Raw genomic sequence first — 27007 nt, forward strand, 5'->3', positions numbered from 1 at the left:
CAGTTGTAGCAGCTCTTTTATCTAAATGACAAGTATAACAAACAGCCTGATCAGCATTTTTACTCAACCTTGGCTTTTAGGGTATTTTGTCATATGCTATATATGGCTGAAATGGTTTGGCACTTATCTTCACACACTCTACATTTTATTTAATATTGTCAAGAAAAAAATTTCATTGGCACACTACTGTGGCTTTTAGAGTTAACAAATAAGCACTTTTGTTTTCAAGTACCAGAGCAGTTTTTAATCCCTTGAAAACACACTTTCTTGCAAGTGGTGTTAAACATAAACCTACCCCACTATTTCAATTTAACAAACACAGCCTGGGAAAAAGTAAGTATTCCATTTTACTTATCGTGCCTATGTAGAATCTAAATCACTTAAAATGCTCACAATGGTAGATTTAGTAGCCTCTGCAGTTCTATGTTATTCAGCTACAGCTCATATTACATGATTTTTACTATAGGTTTTTACCTGAATTTGAGAAAGGCACAGAAATTGATTAAAACAATCTGATAATCCAATGGCACTGTTAAACTAAATGCCTGGAAGGAAACCCTCCCCCCACCACCAAAAAACCAAAAACAAAACACCAATTTTAACAATCCAAGGCCAAAGGAAAAAAAATATTTTAAGTAATTATGAAAACGATATACACCAAAGAGGCCCAATGCTGATATAATAAAACCTATTCATTTGCAGATAGATTCATCTCACCACTTAAAGAAACAGTTAAAACCATTAACATCAGGCGTTCCAGTCCAAGATGATGACATAAGAGGTTCCTGAACTCATTTCCTCCGATGGACAAACTAAATCTACAGTTACACATGTATCAGTTCCCTCTTGAAGAAATCCTATAACTAGCAGAGCTACATTATCAGATGACAAGAAAATACGCACATAGTAACAGGTAAAGGCTGTGACACACTCTCGCCATAAATCCACCTCCAACATAGTAGCATCCAATTGGGAAGGAACTCAAAACTCACAACTTCTTGAAGAGTGAAGATTTTTGGACCCAACATCCAGCACCCCAATTAAGACTTTCACCTGTGAGAGAGGCCCTCCAGAACACCTAGCTCTGAAAGCCAATGAGGCTCACATCCATGAGACCATAAGACAACAGCAAAACCAAACCAAAATCGCACAGTTCTACACTAGCTCAAGGAACTCAGCTTGACTATCCCCCAGTGCTCAGTGCTGAGACAGCAGATAGAAATGCCAGTCCCCCAGTCCTTCCCTGAAAGAGGTCTAGCTGCACATCTTAAAAGCTGCAGCCTGAGTGTCAGGATCCTAACTTAACACACATCTAAGAAGTGCAATCCTCCCCTGCTACCAGAGAAGCCAGGAGACACCACCTCTGCATTTTCCCTGTAGCCCTCTCCAAATCACCAATATCTCCCTGGAAAGAGCTTGTGCACAGGTCTGGCGCTTCTGCTTTCATGGCTGCCACCAAGAAGATGGATCCCTTGGTCACTCAGTTCTCATGGCCACTGGGGCTTCTGTTCACAAGGTCCCACAGGACTGCAGCACACAAACAGTTTTTTAATAGGCTATCCTGCCCCACCCCCCACCCCTGCTCCCCACCAGGGCTCAATTTCCAGCTCCCAGTCTTCCCCTAAAAGAAGTCTACTTGCAAACTTTAAAAAGCTGCTGCCAGAGCCTCTGGCTTCCAATCAGCCTGCACCTACTGCTGACTGAAACCCTCAGCTTTGGGACACTCACAGGTCTTAGCACACCCTCAATGACTGGGAGCCACAAAGAACAAAGAAGGTGGTTTGGACAATCAGAAAGTTTCGAGATAGAATGTAACTTGGTATTAAGGAGGACAGGCACAAATACCACCCACTTCCCCTAATCTCACTCTTAAAATGAATCAAAACCCTTAGGCTGATAGGGGAGGAATACCAAATGCTCTCATCCCAGGGCCTGGAAGAGAGATAAGACATTCTATACTACCAGAGGACCAGGCAAAAATCTACTGCTTCAGGGGTAGAATAAAAGCAAAAGCCCTTTCATTTAGGAGAAAGGGAAAAAACCCTCTTTGAGCCAGGGTTCTGTACTGATATAAAGGAGAGGTCTGCTACTACTGGAAGAGGGACCAGAAAAGCTCTCATGCCTGTGACCTGCCACAGACACAAGGCAAAGTCTGGTTGTCATGCAGGGTACAGACAAGAACAATCAGAAGGCCCACTGAGAAGACCCCGCAAGGTCTGCTTAAGAGTGATGCTGGATCAGGAGAATGAAGGAGTTCCCCTACCCCGACCATAAGCCTGGTACTGAGTATCAAGCAACAGCAATCTACTCATGGGGAAAGGAAAGAGAGTAGGGAGAAGTCCTCAGTGGCACAGGCATAGAGGATCTGCCAGAGAGTGGAGCAGAAACAGTGAGACAAAATCTCTAGGACCCTAGGATCCATACTAAGGACAAATTCAAGTGGAAGGAATGGAGGAATCTGTGAAGTCTGTGTTGTGCTTAAAGTAACAATGATGATAAGAAACCCAAATGAGCTCACCTATTGCCTGGACTGACTGAACTCCCCACACAAATTGCCTGACGTACAAAAAGGCACCCACATTTCTGGGCATAAAATAGTATCCACATCCCAGTCTCTACTGATATTAAACCAAAAATTAAGAGATGCTTAAAATACTAAGAAAAAAATGACCCACTGTGAAGAGACAAAGCAATCAAAAGAACCATTCTCAGAGAGAATGCAGATGTTAGAACTATGAGAAAGGTTATTTAAAGTAACTAAAATTCACATATTAGAAGATCTAGGGGAAAAGGTGGGAAACTTACATGAACAGGTGGGAAATTTCAGCAGAGCAGGAAACTATAAAAAAAGGAATCAAATATAAATGCTAGAAACAAAAGAAAAAAAAATCAGAAGATAATTCTTTTATGACCTTACATGCAGACTGGACACAGCTATGGGAAAAAAGTAAGTATATTTTAAGGTAGAGTAACAGAAAAAGATAACTGCAAGTAACAATATAATGCTGTCATGGCTAAATTAAGATCAGAAAAAGTAGCCTTCGGAACACAGAATATAAAAAGAAACATTACATAATGATAAAGGGATCAATTTATCAAGAAAACATAATAATTTAAAATTGTTTCCTAGGATTCCTGTAACAAAGTACCACAAACTGAGCGGCTTAAAACAACAGAAATCTATTGTCTCACAATTTTGGAGTTTAAAAGTTCAAAATCAAGTTGTTGGCAGAGCCACATTCTCTTTGAAGCCTCTAGAGGGAAGAGGCTTCCTTGCCTCTTCCAGTTTCCTGGATCCCAAGGTGTTTCCTGGGCTTGTGGCAACATAACTCCAATCCCTGTCTCCATCACCACATGGTATTCACTCCTGACGTCTGTCTTAACATGGTGCTTTAGTTTTCTTGTAAGGGCACCCACCAGTCATATTGGATTTGGGCCCACCCCAATGACCTCATCTTAACTTGATTACATCTGCAAAGTCCCTCTTTACAAATAAGGTCACATCTATAGGTACCTCTTTCCTTGTGAGACTTCAATATATTGTTTTGGGAGACACAATTCAACTCATAACATGTACCCCAAAACAAATGATTCAAATACATAAAACAAAAATGGACAGAAATGAAAAAATATATAGACAAATCTAAATCATCTTTGGAGACATCAATATTACCCTCTTCCTCTCTCAGTAACCAACAGAACAAGCAGAAAATCAGTAAAGAAATCTAAGATATGAACAACACTATCAACCAATTTTACCTAACTGGTTGTAAATGACATGTATAGAACACTTAACACAGAAGAAACATTTTTTTCAAGTACACATGGAACATTAACTAACACCGACCATGTTCTGAGCCATAAACCAAATTTCAACTAATTTTAAAAACTGAAAATCATACAAAGTATATTCTCCAATCATAATGGAATCAAACTAGAAATCAACAAAAGAAAGATGTCTGACAAATCTCCAAACCTGTGGAAATTAAACAACACTCTTCTCAATAATCCATGGGTCAAAGAGAAAATCATAAGGAAAATTAGAAAAAATTTTCAATGAAATAAAAATGAAAACAATATATAAAAATTTGTTGGACCTTGTAAATCAGCGTTGAGAAAAACACGTAGCATTAAATTTTTTACATTAGAAACGAAAAGAGATCTCAAATCAATAGGTTAAAGCTTCCACCTTAAAATACTAAAAAAGAAGAGGAATTAAATCCAAATCAAGAAGAATAGTAGAAAAAGCAAAGATCCCTGAAACTGAACACAGAAAAAGCAACAGAAAAATAAACAAAATCCATAGCCAGGCTGATCCAGAGTGGGTGGGGGGTGGGGGTGGGGGGAAGAGGAAGAGAAAGAAAAAAAAAAACTACCAAAATCAAGAATAAAAAATGAAATAAGCAAAATCTGTTAGTCAGACTACCAAAATTCATTCAATAACAGAAAGATAATATGAACAGCCCTCAGTCTGTGAACTTAATTTGAAATTTTAAAAAACCTTCCCAGAAATAAAACTCCTGGCCCAAATGGTTTCAGTAACGATTTCCACTAAAACTTAAAGGATGAAATAACTTCTACACCATCTTTTCCAGGAAACAGAGTAAGAAGGAATAACTTTAAAGCTGATTTTGTTCTAGCATTACCCTGATGCCAAAACTAGATAAGGAAATTACAGACAAATATCCTTCATGAACACAGATGCAAAAATTCTTTGGCAAATATTAACAAATCAAATCCAAAAAAACCCACATCATGACCAAGTATGATTTATCTCAGAAATGAATCCCAAATCAACTAGCATAAAACTTACCATTTTAACAGACTAAAAAAGAAAAACCATATGATTATCTTCAGAAAAAGTATCCGACAAAATACAATATTCAATGATAAAGAAAATTTTTAACAAACTAGAAACAGAAGGGAATTTCCTCAACCTGATAAAGGGCATCTACGAAAAACCTAGTGGCCAATATACAAAATGGTGAAAGAATGAATACTTTTCCCCTAAGACCAAAGGCAAGGCATTCTCAACACTTCTGGTCAACACTGTATAATCCGGTAAGTATTCATTCAGAGATTATATATTCATTAATGCAGGAAGTCCCAAAAAGTCTAGCAAGGTTGCAAAATATAAGATCAATGTATAAATTTAATTGTGTTTCTGTATATAAGAAATAATAACTGAAACTGAAAATTTTACAACTCTTAAAAAACATGAAATTTAAAGGGTAAGTTAACAGAGTATGTATAATAATCATATGCCAAAAGCTGCAAAACATTAGAGAGATACTAAAGAAAATCTAAATAAATGGAAATTAAACCACATTCATGAACTGAAAGATTCAGTATTATTAACACATAATTTTTAGTAAAAATGGCCTACCAATGAAATATAATCTCAATCAAAATCTCAGCAGGACTGATAAACTAATTCTAAAATTTATATGAAAAATAGAGAAACCAGAATAGCTAAAGTAATTAAAAAAAAAAGGAGTCACATGATTTGACTTTATGACTTACTATAAAGCTATAAGAAAAGATATACTGTGTGGTATGTATGTAAGAAAAGATAAACTGATTGAGCAGAACACAGTTTAGAAATGGACCCACACATCTATAGCAATTTATTTCCAACAAAGGTGCCAAGACATTTCATGAGAAAACACGGTCTTCTCAAAAAATGGTATTGAAAGAACTGGACTTCCATTTTTAAAAAAAATGATGCTCAATACTTACCTTGCACCTACATGACAGATTAAAAATAGATCACATTATAAGCCATAATATAAGAGTGTAATAATAATTATGTTTGACCCAATTTGTTTTTAGAAAAGCCAAATCACTGTTAGTTAATAGTAAGCATATAGTCAACTAAGCTTTCAACTTTTTCAGTAAGATAGTCTCTCTCATATATACACATGTATATGATGAATTGACAGGTCTCTTGGAGTAAACAGTCCCCTCTAAGTGACCAGAGGCTACACGCCAGGAACAAATGCCACATTTTGATCTTCTCTCCCATTAACAACACTACTGCCACTGATACTTTTAACTCCAACTTTTCTTTATCCTTTCTTCCTGTTTTTTGTACTACAAATTTCTAAGACTAAATGTAAAACTTCACATTTTTGTTTCACATTTCACTCAAATATTTCATGCATTTTATTATGCAAAAATCACTTAAAATTTTTTGTTTTCATTACCGCAAAGTGAGTTGTATGATCAATTTGTGATATTAGTGAAATTGTTGAACAAATTAGGGCCCCTGACAGAATCTTACAAAGATACAATAAAGAAGGTAATACCTCAAGTTTATCAAGGGCATTAAACAATAGGGCTATAAATGATCTGAACAGTTCTGAATGCTACTAATGTCTTTTAATTATCTTGCCTATTCATCAGAAAGGTATCACCCAGATTTTCAAACAATTTGCTGAGATATGTCACGCTAGACTTATAACTTCACTGATTTATTAACTTAATCAAAACACATTTTTAAAGTAAAAGAGTTAATACAGTTTCACAGGCTATATCTTTCCTTTTTTTTTTTTTTTTATAAAGATTTTTAAGTAATCTCTACACACAACGTGAAGCCCAAACTTACAACCCTGAGATCAAGAGTTGAATGCTCTTCCAACTATGCCAGCCAGGTGCACCTACAGGATATCTTTCTAAGTGAAACTACTAATTTTTTTTTCCTCTTAACGTTAAAAAATGTAACTAATTGTCTATTCTCCCTTTTTATATTGAGCCATTGTTTTTTGTTTTTAGAATTTATCCTTTTTCCACTTCCAAAAACCTGGTTCACATCATAAATCATGAACTCACATTAAAAAACAAAAATCCTTTTCTAAAAGTGGGAGAGTTTAAAATTAAGTCACACAGAAATAAAATGTTTCTGCTTAGATTATTCTTCTATAAATGGTTCATATATAACATACATTAAGTTATAAGACTCTTTAAAAAGTGAAGACTATTTCGTTCACTTTTGTTCCTGGCCCAGTCCTCAGAATAATGTCTATAAAAGTTAACCAGCAAATTAGTAATTATTTGAATCATCACATTTGTTCAACATAAACTAATGTTGAATTCAAGTTAAGTGGACTTTGGGAATAAAGAACTGGACAGAAATGTGGACATGTGACTTTAAAAAAAGATACTACATCACCCACTCTAAAATGCACACTATAGATGTTTAACTAGACTTACTGTGGCGATCATTTTGCAATATATACAAATATCAATAACTATTTTGTACACCTGAAACTAATAGAATGTTGTAGGCCAATTAACCCTCAACTAAAAGAAAAGTAGTAACTGCCCCCCCAAATACTACAAATTCACATAAAAATAAGTTTTGAATATCAGAGGGAAATACAAGAATGAGAAGTTGAAAATTTGACACACACAAGTATATAAAGAAAGCTACAAATACTAAACTTTAAGTTTAATTTTTTTAAACAAAAACTTTAAAAAACACAACCCAATTTCTAGGTGTTTTGAAAACAATCTTTATGTAAATTCATGGTAGGTATATGTTCCCTACTCTGAATCTACCCAAGTTAGTACACCCAGCACTAAACTAAGAAAACGGGAAGGATTAAGGGATAAACTGGCAATGCTGTGTAAATAAAACAATTCATTTATAAATAATAATGAATGGTCACTCCACACCATAGTAACTTCAGATGATTAGAGAATAAATACTTCACTTTGAGGATTACTGACTGGCAGTGTGTTGCTGGTGTATGTCAGGATTATTCATCACCCTGACAGTAATACTAACCACAATCCATTTCAGTTACTTCAGTTTATCATATTCTGACTAATGTTAAAAAACAATGTCATTGAAGGCTGCTTAAATTAAGTGTAAGGTTAACCTCTGTTAGACTCATTTAAAAACTTCTACTAGAAGGTAGAAAATCAAATCTGCAAAATACTTAGAAAAGGTAAATTTTAACAAAGGTCACAAAAAACAGACTGACTTCCTGATTTAAAAACAAAACTTCAGCAAATTTTGTAAATGCAACACAATCTCTCTCTCTCCAAATATACATATGTATGTTCACACTTTGCTAAACTTATTTCACATTTTGAGGAAAGAGTGGCACAACCACATTTTAAACTAAATACATCACACTGAACAAATAATAATTTAAAGTTTAAGGTCAGTGTACCCATGATAATTTTCCTTCAGTAGCATATAAATAACTATATAATACTACATATAAAAATACATAGCAGTTTGCTATATAAGAGCCCCCCATCACCAATTAAGTAACTGAGAAAGGTCCCTTATTAATAAATGAAAGCAGACTCAGATAATGTGTTATCTAAGTCCAAAGATTTCCTACTGTAGTCCTCTAATTTTAACTTTCTAGGCTACTTTCACATATCATTTTGGTATATTTTTTGAAAACCATCTGTACCAATATTCTACTTTCTAGAGCATGGTTTTCCTTTTTCTATTAATGTGATAGTTTTCTATTATCTCTATGAGGACATTTATTCTGATTTTGCTTGTAAGGCTTTTTCTGTTTCCTAAATTGTCTTTGTTTCTTCTGGTTTATTTTTATTTTTCTACTTGTTTTAGTCTTTGTTATCTTTCACACTGGAAACTGTCTTTAAATGTTTGCTAACACTTGGTAGTAACTTCACTTTTAGAACAAGGCACAAAAGAGCTGACTGAAGTTTATTGAACCTAAGTAGCACTGTGAGCTGACAGACTTCACTGAAGGGTAATCAGATGGGCTTCAAGAAGGATCCCTAAATGTTAACATTTTTTCGGTCTTTTGTCTTGAGCCAGTCAATATGTTCAAAGCGCGATACAATCTTCTGTCTTAAAGGGTGGGGCTGGTATAAGCTGCCAGAGTTCTGATAGCATGACAGCAAAAGGGATCTGGGGGTCTTCACTATTCAGTACTTAAAGCTTTCAGGTCATCCTCCAGTTTCCATTCCTTCCCATCAACCCCTCCTCTGCTGTTCTTGGTGTTCTCAAATAAGAAACTTCTCTGGTATAATTTCTCCAAAAAGTTACATATCTCTTTCCTTTTGCCAAGATAAAGGAAAGAATGGTTAGGTTTTGGAAAGAAGTAGACACAAATGCAAACACTCAATCTAAAATACTCTTTCCACTTATTCCTAAAGTCTACCAGTTCACTGACAGAGACAGATCTGAGATCTCAGCCTTAACACTTGGAAAATGTGTGACCTTGGGGAGATCCTTAACCTCACTAGATCTTAGTTTCCTTATCTGTAAAATAAAGATAACACATTCCTTATAGTATTGTTGAGGGGATCAAGGAGATAGCATATGTAAAATTTTGTTTACAAAGGAAGGCCCCATAGGGCTTCCTTCACAATCTAACAAATAGATTCTAAACTTCCCCCACATCATTCTTCAGCTGATTAGACTGTAAACTCCCCAAGGCAAGAGAGATAATTTATACCAAAATATCCAACATCAATGTGGCATATAACAGCATCCATATTTGATGCCAAAATTAAAGTACTTTAAATATATTTTATTAGCAAAAAAACAAAACAAAACAAAACAAAACAAACAAACACCAAAATCCAAGCACGGGATAATTATTTTCTTTCTCTGTATTTACGTTTTACTGAAATGCTTTAACATCTATTACTTACTGTTGTAAAATCACAAGGTTTTTAATAAAATTTGAGTTCCTTCGATTTGACTAAAGCCTAATAAATTTTTTAAAAGGGGGTGTTGTAACACCTATCATATTTAAACAATATTCCCCTCCCCCTCCCAAAAGAGTGTTCTTTTCCCTCTGTGACATCTAGATGGCATACTGATTCCTGGTATATCTGTTACAGAACAGGACTAAAAGGACTGGCATTCGTCAGAAACAGCACTTAAAACTTAAAGAGATAAAGAAGTGCTGTCTGATCAACAACAGTTAAATGTCGGTAGTCAATTCCAGGTCAAGATGAAGCTGTATATTAAATGTGTGTGTTAGGGAGAAATATCTCACATATAAAAATACACAACCAAATGGTAAAAGATAAATGAGGGACATGGAAAGAAAATCACCTACTTTTCCTTTAACCAAAGAGAGAGAAGAAGAAACGATAAATACTAAGGACAAATAATGGCAACTCATAAGCAAATAAGTACATTCAAGAGAGTTTTGTCATTCAGTTCACTTATGCTATCTGAGAATTTACTCTTCAGAAACATTTTGATCCAGATTAGGGCACCGGAAGCTGCTAGTTTGTTAACAGAGTTGTGAATGGCATAACATTATAACATAGGTTGAAAAAAACAAAACAAAACTATGATTTATTAGGGCTTGGACCAAAATTTAAAATTCAGATTGAAGATATGATCATAGTGAATTCTCCTTGAATTCCTACACTGCAAAGAAGAATCAGGCAATCCTGGTGCAGGTTCATTTTCCCCTAATTCTTCTTTCTGCACCCTGAACCAAAAGAACAAGCTTACATGGCTCTAGCACTATAAAGCTGAAAAATGGATGATTTTTCTTTTCCTTCTAGCTCAAACTCTCTTTTAGGATTTTCCTTCATTTTAAGAATGTAAGCTCTAATCTTTTAAAAATAAAATACTTGCTTATACATTAGTCATTTCCGCTTTTTTACCTCAATCTTCAGTTTACTTTTTAGTAGGATAGTAGTTAACTACCTTGTTATTTTGAATTTCTAAACTAAGAGTCTCTGGCACACAATATTATCAAATAAACAAATGAAAAAATAAATGAATACTCAAGTTGTAACATCAGGGATTCAACAGTTTTAGCCAAAGATTCAGCTTTTTCATAAAACAGGCTTAGTCCAAAAAAAAAAAAAAAAAAAAAAAGCTTAGGGAATAACCCAGAACAAACACACTAAGAGGAACAATTTGGAAAAGCTTTCCTTTTTAAAGCACTGGAATGCTGGTTACACTTTACCATGTATTTCAGCATGAGAGGTGAAAGGCAACTTGACAAAATAACATTAAAACAGACTTAGAACTTGATGCCAAAAGGCGGTATGGCACCCTGCAATACTTCTCAAACATTCTGGGCCCAAACTTTTAGTAAGAAATATGTCACCTTAAACCATAAACCAGTGCACACACATGTATGTACACACATGTGTGGCTTAGGCCAAAGATTCATATATAATGCACACTGATACTTTTTTTTTTAATCTTATGCTATATCCTTCTACTCATTTTTTTCTCTATAATATCTACATATTTATTTATTTTGAGTGTAGTTGACACACAATATTGCATTAGTTTCAGGTACATAATTAGTGATTTATCATTATATTTATATATTATTTATGTATACATTTATATATACATTATTTATGTTTATATATATATTAAGTTTATACATTATGCTGATTTGCTACAAGTGTAGGTACCATCTTTTCCAACATGTCATTATTATGGTATCATTCACTAAATTCCTTATTCTGTGCCTTCATCCCCATGACTTATTCATTCCATAACTGGAAGCCTGTATCTCCCACTCTCCTATACCCATTCTGCCCAACCCCCACCCCTTCCCTGCTGGCAACCATCAATTTGTTTTCTACATTTATAGGTTTGATTTTGTTTTTTGTTTATTTGGTTTTTGTTTATTTTGTTGTTCCACAGTTATTACTTTTTAAGTTTTTCTATTCGTTTTTTTAAAATGCTAGTTGTAAACTGCAGTTTGAAAAACACTGGCTTAGTGTTTAAATTCTGGTGCTAGCCACTACCTGTGTGACTTTGTACAACTTGCTTAACTTCATACTGCCTTAGTTTCTGTCTCTGTAAAAAAGACAGTGAATAATGCGGCCTACCTTATAAGGACTTTGTGAGGATTAAAAAAAAGTTAACACATATAATATACTTAAATAAGAGCTTGACAAAAGTAAGTCCTCAATAAATATTAGTTAACAATAATAAAGTGGCATATTCCCCCCTATAGCTAATCTATAGCTAAGTTTTCATTTGGAAGCTAATGGTTAGTGACTGCTTTTCAATGTAAGAACAAACTCATTTTTTAGAATAGGCACTGAAGTTATGATACATATATATATTAAATAATTGAAAATAATTATGTGAATCAATTAGAAGAGAAATAATTTCCTCAGAGTATCTGGGCTTTCCTCTTTTAGAAAACTGGTTTACACAATCCATTTCCTACTACGGGGAAAAGAAGAAATCACGGTGGCAGAGAAAATCTTTCTAATCTACAAAGAAAGCCCTGATACTGAAACATTCTGCCATCATAATTTGTTTTTATGATATGACATTTTATAAATACATTCCTGTCCTAATTATAATTTCTTACAAAGACAAGACAAAAAGAAAACGTTCATTCCTATCTCTCCCAATGAGGTTGTCAAAATATAAAAATCTATGTATAATTGTAAAATATAGATTAATGTCTCTCCCAAGTCCATGCATGGTTAGATCTGTCTTCTCAACAGTCAGAATTGTAGACCAGTGATGAAACAACTGGGAAAGTGAAGGAAAAAAATCAACTTCAAAATTCATTCCTACTTTTTTTAGCTTTGAAAGAATAAATTAAACCATTATGTTAAATGAAGGCTTTCTCAAAACATATAAGAAATTAATTTTCAGCAGATTTTCTATTTGATCTTCTGTACAGACTATATTCGATCTTCTCAACAGAGTGGCAATATTAATTTGAAATTATTATAAGGAGATAGTGTGCATAAAATAAAAGTTTATACCTTCAAGAAGACATTTTTTTACGTCTTTCATTGAACTCTTTTCACAAAGAATGATCAGAAAAATAATATAGAAGAAAGGGTGTTGATTATACTAATTCAGCTTCAGAAAGAAAATTCCCTGTGTAACATAGAAATTACCAAGTAAAATTGTAGCTTTGTATCATAGCTGCTAAAATTCCTCTGAAAAAATAGCATTGAGAAAATTAAATGGACATAAATATGCATAAATAATTCAATATGTTTTAAAGCCAGTCAGGGTATATAATCTGTTAAAGAATGGGAATAAGATCTGTCTACATTTTAAATAAAGCTTTGCACAGAATGTTTTCTACAATTCCACAAGTTTATTTAAACAAATAGTAATGTTTGCTAAATGTATACTATGGGAAAATTTCAATATAAATCTCTTATAATCATTACTCAGACAGATACAACTCATCTTGTGTATAAGATATATTCCCTGAAATATGCATGTAAACAGATATCTGAAAATTGAATCACACTGTTAACATTATGGAAGATTTTACTGCCAAAAGGAATGAGATATTGTTATAAAGTAAATAATTACTACCACTTTATACATGCAAAGCACAATTTTCAAAAATCGAACATGCTTATTTCACTTAAAATAATGTAGTTAATTCCAAAATCACTTATATCCATCAATATTTAATGAAAACAATTAGTACTAGAATTCCATTTTCTTGAACTTGAATGACTGTTATAGCATTTGAACTACCACTGCTTTATAAGTTATAAGATATGTGGTTGAGTGTTAGAGCTTCCCACTTCTTCCCAGCCCTGCTAATTACACTACTATTCATTATTCAACTATTGTCCTTTAGTTCTTGTTGAAAGCATTCTTTATATTCTTTCCTCAGCCCAAAGTACTAATCTCTCAAAAAATCTCACAAAATATAAAAATGGGTAGCACTACTACGATTAAAGGCACCAAATCATCAAAATTATATTTACGCCTTTATATAGTGGATATGGACATATATGGAAAGACTAATGAAAGCAACTCCTTTAGTTTTGAGGCCCTCTACTACTTTTACAAATCTAACAAAATAAAAAAAGCAAAATTACTATTGGTAATCTAGTGGGGCATAAAAATGGCCTTATTTATCTTATACAGAATATAAATTGCAAAGGCATTAGTTAAAACAGTATTTTACCCACCCAGCAAAAGTATTTGGCAAGTTCTATAGAAATAGCTATAACATACAAGTAAAATTCAATTTTAATAAAGGATTCTATTTAGCTGGCAAATAATACATTATGGCATTTTGCTGGTATTACTTTAATGAACTGTCATAACAAAAGAAACCATATAGTTAAAAAAAAAAAACAAAACTGCTTTGGAAGCTTTCCTCTGGTCATGTAAGATTTTTTCAGTGAGATAGAGAACCAAGACAAGAGGCAGAGAATAGGGATGCCTGGGTGGCTCAGTTGGATAAGCATCTGCCTTCAGCTCAGGTTGTGATCCTGGGGTCCTGGGATTGAGTCCCACATTGGGCTCCTTGCTCAGCAGGGAGCCTGCTGCTCCCCCTGCTTGTGTCCCCTCCCCTGACAAATAAATAAATAAAATCTTTAAAAAAAAAAAAAAAAAGAGGCAGAAAATAGAGACAGTTGGCAAAGAACAGTGGTAGGAGGAGGCAACAGGAGCTCTTGGTCAGGTACAATGATGGCAGAAAACAAATACAACCTCAGCGGAAATATCCAAATAGCCTCACGCTTATCATCATTGGTAACTGCTCTACCAGGACAGAAACAAGCACCCTGTCCACAATCCATCTTACTACCCACCGGATCTTGAAGAGCCCACCAAAAAATTTTCTAAACAACAACAACAACAACAAAATCTTAAGCTATGTGCTTAAATAGAAGTCTAAACAGAAGAAAGTCTAAAAAACAAAATGTTTAAATACATTTTGTGAAGCGAATTTTACATTTTAATAAATTAAAGGAGTAAAAATAAGATTTTTACTTTTATGTACATAAAATTCAAATAATGGAAAGAGAGTAGGATATAACAGCCTGAGAATTAAAGAGCTGGCAAGTTTTTATTATTGACCTACTGCATGACTCACTATACAGGTCAACCTAATACATAGTCCTCAATTATTCGATTAGAGAGTTTTACAGATTCCAGTGAATACTACAGGGTCTTAGAACAAATATGATACCAAGATGTAAGTAAGACTTTCCTTTTTCTAAAAACAAACAAACAAACAAAAAAACAAAAACCAGATGTAGTTGCTCTTGGTTACACTCAGTCATGTGTTTATGGTCAGCTGAGGGCTGGGTTAAGATGGCCGCTGATGGTACAATCTAGCCATCCTCCATATGCAGGTTGAACTGGCCATGTTAGGGGCACATTCTCAAGTTGATCACCGAGAAACATTTGAAACAGATGGTTCTAGAACTGGGCCAGAAATCATAAGGGTTAAGACTGGAGCACTCTGTCAGAGAGTATGGAAGTTATCAAAGACTACTAAGATTATATCAAAATGACTCAGGAGCAACTTAAAGAAGCTCCCTGTGGTAAAAAACAGGAACAACTGAGTGAATGTCAGTAAAAATAATCACTGCAATGGATTGAAACGTCAAATACATTTATGTCTGTGAATTCATTAAGATGTTTTTGTAGAAAGTTAGGTCCCACTGGAAGATGTTAGGAACCAGTCACTGTTATGAAAATGAAATAAAGAGAGAAAAAAACCCCAAACTTTTATTCAGCTTTTCCAATGCAATGTACCACTGAATAACCTAGTAGTAGATTAAGGGAAGCATCTTGTTACAGAATGAGTCTCAATAATAAATGAAATTAAAGTGAGAGATGGTAAATATCATGATTTTGCAATGATTACATAACCAGTGAATCCAGGCATTAAATATCAATGGCAACTAACACCACAAAAGAGAAGCAAAGAAGGTATTACATGCCTTCTATGAGAAGAATGCGAAAACTTCCTATGAAGCAGAATTGCCACAAATATCCAACCTGAATTCTATCAATCTCTGGAACCAACTACCAATTTATAAGAAATACAGAAAGTGGAGAAACCTGTTAGACTATTCCAATGGGATGCAATAAACAAAATCCATACTGTGAGAAAAGATATAAGACAAACTATGTTTCTTCAACTAATCAATTGGAAAGAAAGAAAAGATGGAAGAGAAACCTACAGGAGAGACTTAAGACTTAATTAGTATCAACTGAATGCACTGTGTGGTCCTTATTTGGATCCTGATGAGAATAAACACACTTAAAAAGGATTACGGAAAGTTGTAATTCAATTGGAATGTCATACTTACTAGGCTTTTGATGATATTAAGAAATTATTGCTAATATTTTAGGTTTGCTAATGGAATTATGGTTATGCTTTAAAAAGAAACCTTAAAAAGAAGTACATATTGAAATATTTATGAATAGAATGATATGATATCTAGGATTCACTTCAAAGTAATATGAGAAAGTAGAAAGAAAATGAATATAAAAATAAAATAAGAGTAACTATGAGTTGATAATTACCGAAGCAGGGTTACTAGTTGATGTAAATTTATTACGCTAATTTGTCTACTTTTGTATATGCTTGAAATTCTCTATGATAAAAAACTAAAAAGAAATATGTCCTTATTCTATATTACAAAATGGTGATACAGGATATTCTATTTATTGATAATCTAGGACAGAAAAGGAGAGTTCTTGAAGAACCTAAGATATGGGAAAATAGTTAAAAAACAGTGTGATAAATGTATATGCATATAGAAATATAAAATGTAGTCATTCCTTACTGATATGTGGTAATAAGGAGTATTTTTTGCTTATTTATATGTTTTATATTTAAACAACTGAATACAGTTAATATTTTATAACTTGGGGAAAATGTCATATATATTTTATCATTTAACACATTTACTGAATGGCAGGCCCTGTGCTAGGCTTGAGAAAAACAATGGTGAACAAGAACTCTCTCATATGGAGTTCAGTAGGGGAGACAAAAAGAACCAAAACAGGTAGAAGGGTATATAATATGCAGGATATTTTAGGTGCTGTGAAAGAAACAGAGAACAGAATATCACAGAATGAAAATAGTAATGGTCTCCGTGAGGAGGTGACCTACAGGACTAGAGTCAGCCACTCACTAAGGAGATGAACATTAAAGGCAGAGAATGCAAAACTCTGAACTGGAAAGAATAATTCTGCATTCAGAATAACTAAGTTAAAAAAGGTTTAATCACTGGATTTCTGTAATTCAAAATTATATTTAAAGAAAATTCATTTTGGTAGTGAGGGATGAATCAGACAAGGGCAAGAGGTGGCAAAGAGATCAGGTAGGACACCTGTAGTAGTGTACAGGTACTTGTCTTTTAATACAAGTGCTGGTGAGAAGTATCCATGATACTAACACCATTTGAAGAAGTTAATATTTTAGAATAATGTCTTCCTAAATGTATACAGAAAAAAGAATACAACTGTAAATATTTTTCACTGTTACCAACTTTATCATGCATTTTTCAAAAACTTTCAATTTAGGGGCACCTGGGTGGCTCAGGGGTTAAGCCTCTGCCTTTGGCTCAGGACATGATCTTAGGGTCCTGGGATAGAGCCCCACATTGGGCTCTCTGCTCAGCGGGGTGCCTGATTCCTCCTCTCTCTCTGCCTGCCTCTCTATTTGTGATCTCTCTCTGTCAAATAAATAAAATCTTTAAAACAATTTTTTTTTCAATTTAAATTCTAAGTTCAATTTTGAGAAAGTGAAAATACATATAAAAGATAAATGTATCAAAGTTAGTTACAGTAAAAAGATTTTTAGAAAGTAATGTGAAAATCAAAAATAATCAAATTCATTGTGATGTGCAAGGCAATTGTATTTCAGATGATTCCTGAAAAATTACCTTGGACAAATCTCTGAAGTTGCTTGGCAAGGTAAGATCCAGTTCTTCTGATTCATAATTAGTGATGACCCAGGGAAACACTGGATACTGATTTAAGTCATTGTAACTCCGTCCTAAGAGATGAAAAAAAGTCACTCCATTTAGAATAATAAAATGAAATGATAAATAGGAATATCACTAGCTAAAAATAATAACAACAGCTTAACTTTTTGAGTGCCAGACATTGTTCTCATTGTAAACAGACTTTTATTAATTGAGTTAAACTTTATATATAGTTATTGAATGCCTATTAACTGTCTTTTGGGAAATGTAATGGTATCATAAGAACCTTTAATAATAGTATAATAGTGTAAAACAAATCTTAAATAATGTGAGACTCAACCCCACCTTCTAGTGTACTGAATAACTACCCAAAACAAATCACTGGTTCTACTCTCTAAAAAGAATATTTGGAGGATACATTTAAAAGCCACTTTAAGCAGAAGAGGAGCTATTTGAGAGTAGACTATTTCATAAACGTTGCTCCCTAATTATTACTGTGCATTTAATCTATGTGTTAATTGAATTCTCTCTCATGCTAAATATGTCCATTAAGCTTATTGTGTAAGTTTTCTGTTTCTCACTACTACTTAAAAATCATTTCAGTCACTACTTTTATAATCTTCATTTAGTTCGACATAAATTAAAACTTTCTTCATTCCCACCCCTCAGCTGGCTGTGAATTGAACATCTCAACTGATAAAATTTAGACTTGTCAATGTGAACCCTTAACTTCCAATTTTCCATAATAGTCCCTCTCTTCTCCTCTTCTCTAACAGTGCCTTTATTCTTCATGAGCTATAATTCCTTCACCAGAGCTCTTGAGCCTGTCTCACTCATAACTTGGATTGTTACTTCTCCTCTCTGTCCCTTTTATGGTTTCTCACCTTTGCCTTAATCCATTCTCTTTTTACTATTACACAAGAAAACTATAATACACATCTAATGTTCTCATTTCATCTCCAACCATTCAGTTCTTGCAATCAACCTTTTCTGATTGCTTTTAAGCTAAAGGCACGGCCTGTACTCATTTTTAATTCTCCCATACCATATTTGGTACAGGAAACCAACACCTTTCTCTTTCCCCTTGCATCTCCAGACATTTGCTATACCTCAGTTTTCCTCCTCTTAGGTCTAAAAACTCTGGGATAACTCATCCTCTTCTTTTCTTTACTAACTTTACCTTTGTCTTCTTGTCATGAACAGGAACATTCACCAGACCTTGTCTCACTGCTTTCTGTATTATCTGGCTTGGTAACCTCAACTCATTCTTGGTAATTTCTAATTTATGCAGTTGAAATCCAATGTCTTCTCTCCAAATTCCAAATACCTTCTTTGAACTATGTTTCTAAAAATTCTTTTTGATATCTTAACTTGGATGTCTATCTACATAGTAAAATCATCATCTTTCTCTAGACGATTTTTTCTGACTTCCTTTCTGTAATGGCACCACCATTTCCCCAATGATTCAGGCCAGAAGCCTGGAAACCTTTTCTGACACTTCTCTTTTACCCCCTACATTTAGTCAGCCCGATGTCAAATGGTTTGTACCTTATAAATCTTACATCATTTAATCTATAAATGCCCACTGTCACACCTCTAATGCAAGCTCTCATTATTTTTTAAATGTAATTACTTCCTAACTGTGCTCTCTATCTAGTTTCACTCCACTCTAGTTTATCCTTCATTCTGCCTTCAAGTTAACTTTCTATATAGTACTAATATCACTTATTTGCTCAAAAACTTTCAGAAGTTGCCCTATAAATGGACTGCTAACTCCTCAAACTGACAGAAAATCTTTCACAATGTGTCTCCCTGCTACCTTTTTAGTTTTCTTTCTCATTATACCTTTATGAATACATACTTTATGTGTGTACATGCATATACATATGTATAAACTATACCATTAATCATTCTTTAGCTATATCACATTTTCCCACCTCTGTATGTTTCCTCACGCCTTCAGCTTTACATGGCATGACTTCTAATCTCTCAAATACCACCTTTACTAAAGTAATATCCATCCTTATATGAACATGAAATCCTTCCTGATTTTTTTCCTTACTCCCATCAACTGGATGAATGTAATTTCCCTCTCTCTCTGAACTTTTGATTACAATAGTACTTTGTATTTCTTTTGTTGAATCTACAGTCCTTGCTCTAGAATCGTGTAAATGCTAAAATTCGTACTTAAAATAACTTCTCTGAGAGCAAGCAACATGCCTTATCCTCTCTGTACCTCCTTTGTGCCTCAAATATAAACTGTGTCAGTTTGCTGAACTGAAATCTCAAATGTCCTACAAATACATTCTCTGTTTTCTTCATTCTAATTATCACAAACAAAACGTAATGACACATTTCTATTCTTTACTCTCTCGTTTTAAATTCAGCTTTTATTTATTTAGATTCAGTTAGCCAACAGATGGTACATCCGTAGTTTTTGGTGTAGTTTTCAATGATTCATTAGTTACGTGTAACACCCAGTGCTCATGACATCACGTGCCCTCCTTAACGCCCATCACTCAGTTACCCCATCCCCCCACCCATTTCCCTTTCCAGAACTCTCAGTTCTTTATTCTCTTTCAAAGAGAACAGCTTCCATGGGTGATGTTCAGTAATACTTCTTGATTACAGACCTTACAGAGGACCATTTACTCTAGATTTTCACATATGGATCATAATGTAAGTATTCCTTTACTTAATATTTTACCAAGTTTACTTTTTTCTATGTTACATTTTTGTTTCATCATATAACACACTTCTGATTAAGTTATTAACAGGTTAAGATTTTATATATGGTTCTTCATTTCCACTATCCCATAATGGATCCATTCTTACTATATTAAATAGTTGTAAATTTTCGTTTTAGATTTTTGGAAAAAAGTGTGCATACCCATTTTTAATTTTCTCAAGCAGCCAGCTGTTCATATGTAAAACTGTAAACTCTACTATCAAAATTACTCTTGATAAGGTATTCATGTAGTAATAATGAAAATAAAAGTAAGCTATTTATACTAGTACTGATAATAGTCTAATAATATAACAATTAATAATTTATCACTTGAAAAAAATTATCATTTGCAATAAGTCAACATGTAAGTTCAGATTACCTGCTATCGTGTTGAGAAACATCAAATACTCAAAATTTGAAATCTCTCTATGCTGCCATCGCTGGGTCATATTAGAAGCTTTAAAGAGTTGACGTGGACTAGCTAATGAGATACGCCTGCAAAAAACAGAATTTGATACAGAATCAATTTAACATAATGAATTATGAATATCTGTGCTTATTCTGCACATTTGACATAAAAAATGATATCTGTATATTCTGAAAAGTTCTATCCATGTTTTACTAATGAATACAAGAAATGTTTCAATGTACAATTAATGATTACATGATTTAAACTAACCACAGGTCCATGATACATATTCTCTTCATTCAAATAAGCTGTCATTACAATGCCATTATAATATCTAGTTTCCATAAATGTTCATTAATAATAGTATGATTAATAACTTACTGATTTACTTATATAAAAGGATTATAGTAACTGAGAAAGACAAAATTGTATTGACATCTTTTTCTGTGTGGGGGTTTCTTTTTGTGTGTATTCACATCTTTATCAATTTTAATAGTTCTCTTAGAGACAACACGTTTTACATTTTAAATTTAAATATTATGTTTATATACCCTTTATAAGACAGAAAAGGAAGATTCTAAATTCTTCACGTGTCTATTCATGGGGTGGGACAAAGGTAAAAGAAACTATTATTTTTTTATACAGCTTAATAATAGATGACCAAGTTTTCTGTGTTTTTTTTTAATGCAATGTAAATAACAAAAGATGTAACTGACTAATACTAAGTAAGAGTGGTAAATAGGTGACAGGATTAATTATTACCTTCAGAACCTAGGATCTCAGAGAAGTATGCTGTGACAGTTCTTCCTACCACCAAAGACAAGGTAACTATATTTTTTGTTTAATTTTCAAGGGTACAATTTACATACTGTAAAATTTACCTACATAAGTATACTACTCAATGATTTATTAATAAATGTCTAGAGTTCTGTGATTATTACCACAATGTACTTCAGACCTTTTCATCACCACAAAAACTTGCTTTGAGCCTATTTATAGTTAATCCCCACTCCTATCCCCAACTCTAGGTAACTATCAATCTGCTTTCTGTCTCTATAAACTTGTCTTTTCTGGACATTTCAGATAAATGGAATCATACATCATGAAGTCTTCTGCACCAGGTTTCTTCACTAATCATAATCTTTTGAGATTCATCAATGTGGCATGTTATTAGTAATTCATTTTTTGATTGCTGAATAGTATTCCAGTGCATGAATATAAAATATATCACATTTTAAAAATCCATCTTAAAACTCTTCTAAGAGTTTTACACATATTCTGAATACAAGACCCTTATCAGAAACACTATGTACAAATATTTTTCTCACTCTAGGACTTCTCTTTTCAAATACTTAGTGGTGTCCTTTAAAGTACAAAAGTTTTAAATTTTTATTAAATCCGATTTCTCAATTTTTTCTCTTATGAATTATGCTTTTGGTGTCACATCTCAGAACTCTTTGCCTACTCCAGGGTCATGAAGGTTTTTCTCCCACATTTTGAATTTTTTTTTTTTAGTTTTAGCTCTTAAATACATGTCTATGATGCACTTTGAGCTAATTTTTTATGAATACAGTGTGTTGAGTGCTGAAGTTGATTTTCTTGCAATGAAATTTTCTTGACTATCTAAATGTCTCAGCACTATTGTTCAAGGATTATCTTTTCCTCACTGAATTGTGTTAGCACATTTCTTGAAAGCAAATGGATTTTATTTCTGTATTCTCAATTTTGTTCCACTGATTTATATGTCTATTCATTTACAAATATCAGACCATCTTGATTACTGAGGCTTCAATAATTAGTTTTGAAATCAGGTAGTTGGAGTCCGTTAACCTAGTTCTTCTTTTTTAACATTGTTTCAGCATTGTTTCAGATCCACTGCATTTTAGCTCTTCAATATCTCCAAGAAAGTCTGCTAGACTTTGAGAGGGACTGCCCTGACTTTATAGATCTGGGAAGAACTAACATTTTAATCATACTAAATCTTCTGATCCATGAGTATGGAATGCCTCCATTTATTTGATGACTGTCTTTAATTTCTATCAGCCATATTTGATAGTTTTCAATATACAAATCTTACACTTCTGTTATCCAGGAATGAAGACCTTTCCCCCACCCTTTCTAATCTGGATGCCTTTAATTTCTCCCTCCTTCTTTTCCTTTCTTACTGCACAAACTGAAATCTCCAATATACTATTGATAGAAATGGTGAGGATGGGGATATTTTAGCCTTCCTGATCTTAGGGGAAAGCATTCAGTCTTTCAACACTGTTTCCCAATTATTATATCTTTCTTTTGAGCTCCAACTGCCTATTCAACATTTCAGTATGGACATCACTCAGGGCTTTCAATCTCAACAGATCTAAAACTAAATTTCTCATATTTTGTCCATCACCTCATCTTCACAACCTCAACCCCAAACTTGGGGGGTCAGATATACAACTATTCCTTCTCCAGTGTTCCCAATCTCAGTAGATGCTATTCAGCAGCTTAAACTAAAACTTGGCAAGACACACTGGACACCTCCCTCTCTTATCATCCTCCATTATCTAACTAGTCTCCAAGTCACACAAATTGTATGCTCTCACAATTTCTAAACAAGAATGTCTCTCTTTAACTGCACTATCAGCATCACATATCACCTGGATTTCCACAATAAACTCTTATCTCTGAACTGACACTCTTCTTCTCAGAATCACTATGTTCCAGTGATATCTGCCTTCCAACATTCCTTAAAAATATTGGAACCTCACCTATTTCAGGACTTTTGCATATGATATTTCTGCTTTCAAAAGTAAGCTGATTCTGTTCTTTCAAATTAAAACTTAAAAGTCACATAGGAGGACATTTTTGACCACATAATCCAAAGCATCTCATCTCTACTCCACTAATCACTATTGTAACACCCTTATTATATTCCTCCCATCACTTACACATTAATTTATTTTGTCTGCATATCTGTTAAAACATGCATGGGTAAGATGGTATCTATCTTGCACACTGCTGGATAATAAACACTCTGTTAGTGTTTGAGATCTATTTAAATAGCTGGTTTAATGAATTAACCTACATCTAGCTTTCATTAATTGTGGGAAATCATTACAAAGATTTCCCACGTATGATAACACATATTAGTTGATGAATAAAACTTAAAAAAAATAGAGATAATTAGTAGAAAAAAGACTTTCTTATTAAGACAAAGAAATTTATTATACAATTCTGAGCTGTTTCATTCTGAACCTGAAATTACTCATTAAATTATAAAACTAATCAAAATCCTCACTGGCATTATAAAGCAACTACTGCTTATCATCTAGAAGGGCCACTTTAGGTGCCCCTTTTACATAAGAGTTGTACCCTGTGGTAGTTTTAAAATATGTCCATAAATTCTTTGATATTTTCTTTTTTTTTTTAAATACTTCCTCTTTAAGAAGTGAAACTTTTCCCCTCCCTTGGAGCCTGGGCTATATTTAATGACTACATTATAACAAATATAATGTAGCAGAATTGACGACCTATTCTACCTATCATGGGTAGGTCATAAAAAGACACTGGGGCTTCTGCCTCATTCTCTTTTGAATCACTTACTCTGGGAAAGTCAGCTTCCATGTCATGCAGACATTCAAGCAGCCTATGAAGAGAAGACTTGATATGAAACTTTTATTTCTTCTTTTCTAATCAAGATGATCAGTAGTTTCCCTTTCTGGTAATGCTTTTCTGTGGATTTTGAATTCAGATAATGCTGCCCTCATAGAATAACTTTAAACATTTATCTTTCTTTTCTATTTTCTGTAATAGTTTGCCTAGAAATGGTATATTTCTTCATTTAGTATTTCATAGAATTTGCCAATGAAGCCATTTGAGCTAGGAATTATCTCTGTCAGGAGACTTTTAACTACAAATTCAATTTCCCCAGTAGAGGTATTAAGGTTATCTATTGGATGGAAATTTGTCCATTTCATCTAACTTGTCTAAGGAACACAAAATTGTTCATAGTATATCCTTATTTTCCTTTAAATATCTGTAAGATCTGTTGTGATGTCCCCTCTTTCATTCTTGATACTGGCAATCTGTGTCTTCTTTTTCTTCTAAGTCTTGTATATATATTTATTACATTTATTAATCTTTTCAGAGAAACAAATTTTCATTGCATTGATTTTTATTTATTGTTTTTGCTTACATTTTTATTAAGGTTCTGCCTTTATTATTTTCTTCTTTCAACCTATTCTGGTTTACATTTGTTCCTCTTTTTCTAGTTTTTTTCAAACAGAAGTTCAGTTGACTCAAAATAATGCATTAATAATCATTTAATATAAAATATAAAACAGAAGGAAGTTTAAAATAAGTAAGAAAATTAAGTAAGAAAAAATACTAATACAGATTATTTTCCAAATTTTTCTCATATAAAACAGTACCTGGTTTGAGGTAAACCAAAACTGGTTCCAATACCAACACGAGGTAGATAATTAACCACTTTCTTTACTGTTGCAGGGTCTGGGAAGTTGAACATTACAGCAACTATGAAAAATCATTTTTAAAAGTTAGAACACAACATAACTTCCTTCTTGGAAAACTGACTTCTTGGTCTAATAAAATATCTACTCTTATTTCAGGTATACAATTCCTGCCATATTACTTTTATTATAGTGCATACCAAGTTTAAGTATTAATATGCCAGAGGTAATAATCATTTTATTCATAAATACCTTAGCCACAGATAGTTCCTTCTCCAAACGCTGTCAGAAATTCTAAAAACTGTTGTTGCATTAATGTGACATGAAGCTGCGATTAGCTACATTTTGAATTTACAAAATTGAATTTTAGCAAGTTAAACATATATATCTTGAGTTTCTATAAATATTTAAAGTTTTAACTTTATATATTTAATAGTCTAACACCAAAAATACTACAGATATAAGTACCAAATTGTCACATATTTATTTCCAATGATGAAGTTTAAAAATTATTCTCTTTATAATTTTTATGTTTATAATTTGTATATGTTCATATAATCCAGAACAATGTGTGACCTAAAGGAAAACTTTTCCTCTATAGTTAATAATCAAATTTAAATGTTTTCTAATCATCTCTATGTCAATAATAACACAATTTGAGACTATCAAGAAACACAACCAATACACAATATATATTTAGTACATAAATGTTAATTTATTAATCATCTATAAATTTTTGATCTTAAGAAATACGAAAATAAATTCAAAATCATGGGAGAGAATTTAGAAGATATCTATTTGGACAGTCTTAAAATTTTAATTCTATTATAATTGTAGCATCATAACCACTATGTACTCATCTATAAAATGATCCCTTTTCTCTACCCAGCTTAAAAAAAAATTCTTCAGAAAAAATTTATTACTCTGGTATAGTTTTATTTTTTTATTTTTATTTTTTTCTGGTATAGTTTTAAATACTGGCATTATCAGCATGTTTCAGGTAAATAAGCACATGATCATTCACTAAGGTGTCATACATATATATCCAACATACCTTTATAATAAGCGATCCCTATATATCCATTATTACATTGAATATAGGGGGAAAAAACTACAACAGAAAAACTATCATAATGTTATGGCAGATAACGAAGGTCATGAAGGAAAGGCGAAAGAAAAACACACAAAACCAAGGGTGCATAAGAAATTTTAAAGGAGTAAAATATGAATGAGGATGAGCAAGTAATAAACACTGTAAGACTGTAACAAAACCCCTTTGGGACAGTGACAATGCAGGCTGAACTAAAAAGTGAAACATTCACTTGATTATTTGCCCGGAAGAATAATGTTTACATTGGGAAAAAGAGGTATGTATAGGGGAGAAGACCAAATAGGAAGGGAAGGAAAAAGAAATCTGTATTCTAAAAAGACACTTCACTCCATAAAGGGAAAATAATGTGTGTGTGGAATATACCTTACTTTGTGTAATTTTTTAAAATGACAATGTGTAGATTATAGAAAGAGAAAATAAAACTTCAATCTACTCATGTATAAGGAGTATGTACAAAAAGTCACTGGGTTTTATATATTCTCCCTGGTATGCCTCCACTCATACCCACCAATGCTCTTACTTCAAGTTCACCTTGTCTCTCCTATTTGTCTTAATGAATTTCACCAACTTCCATTTTAAACCCACAAATCGAATTTTAGTTCTTTCAAGAATGATGTAATACAAAGCAACCAGGACACTTG

The 27007-nt window shown here is 33.2% G+C and overlaps 1 protein-coding gene across 1 annotated transcript in view; it reads right to left on the reverse strand.

The window, feature by feature from the left end:
• Positions 1–27007, reverse strand: part of LRBA (LPS responsive beige-like anchor protein) — a 694736-nt gene that overhangs the window by 152705 nt on the left and 515024 nt on the right. The window contains exons 42-44 of the mRNA XM_080796316.1: positions 25217–25319; positions 20775–20890; positions 17626–17738 (exon numbers count right to left, since the gene is read on the reverse strand). Coding sequence (XP_080652442.1) covers positions 17626–17738; positions 20775–20890; positions 25217–25319 — 332 coding nt within the window. The remainder of the gene's footprint in view (positions 1–17625; positions 17739–20774; positions 20891–25216; positions 25320–27007) is intronic.

The sequence above is a fragment of the Martes martes genome (genome assembly GCF_963455335.1).
Source record: "Martes martes genome assembly, chromosome: 2".
Lineage (NCBI taxonomy): Eukaryota > Metazoa > Chordata > Mammalia > Carnivora > Mustelidae > Martes > Martes martes.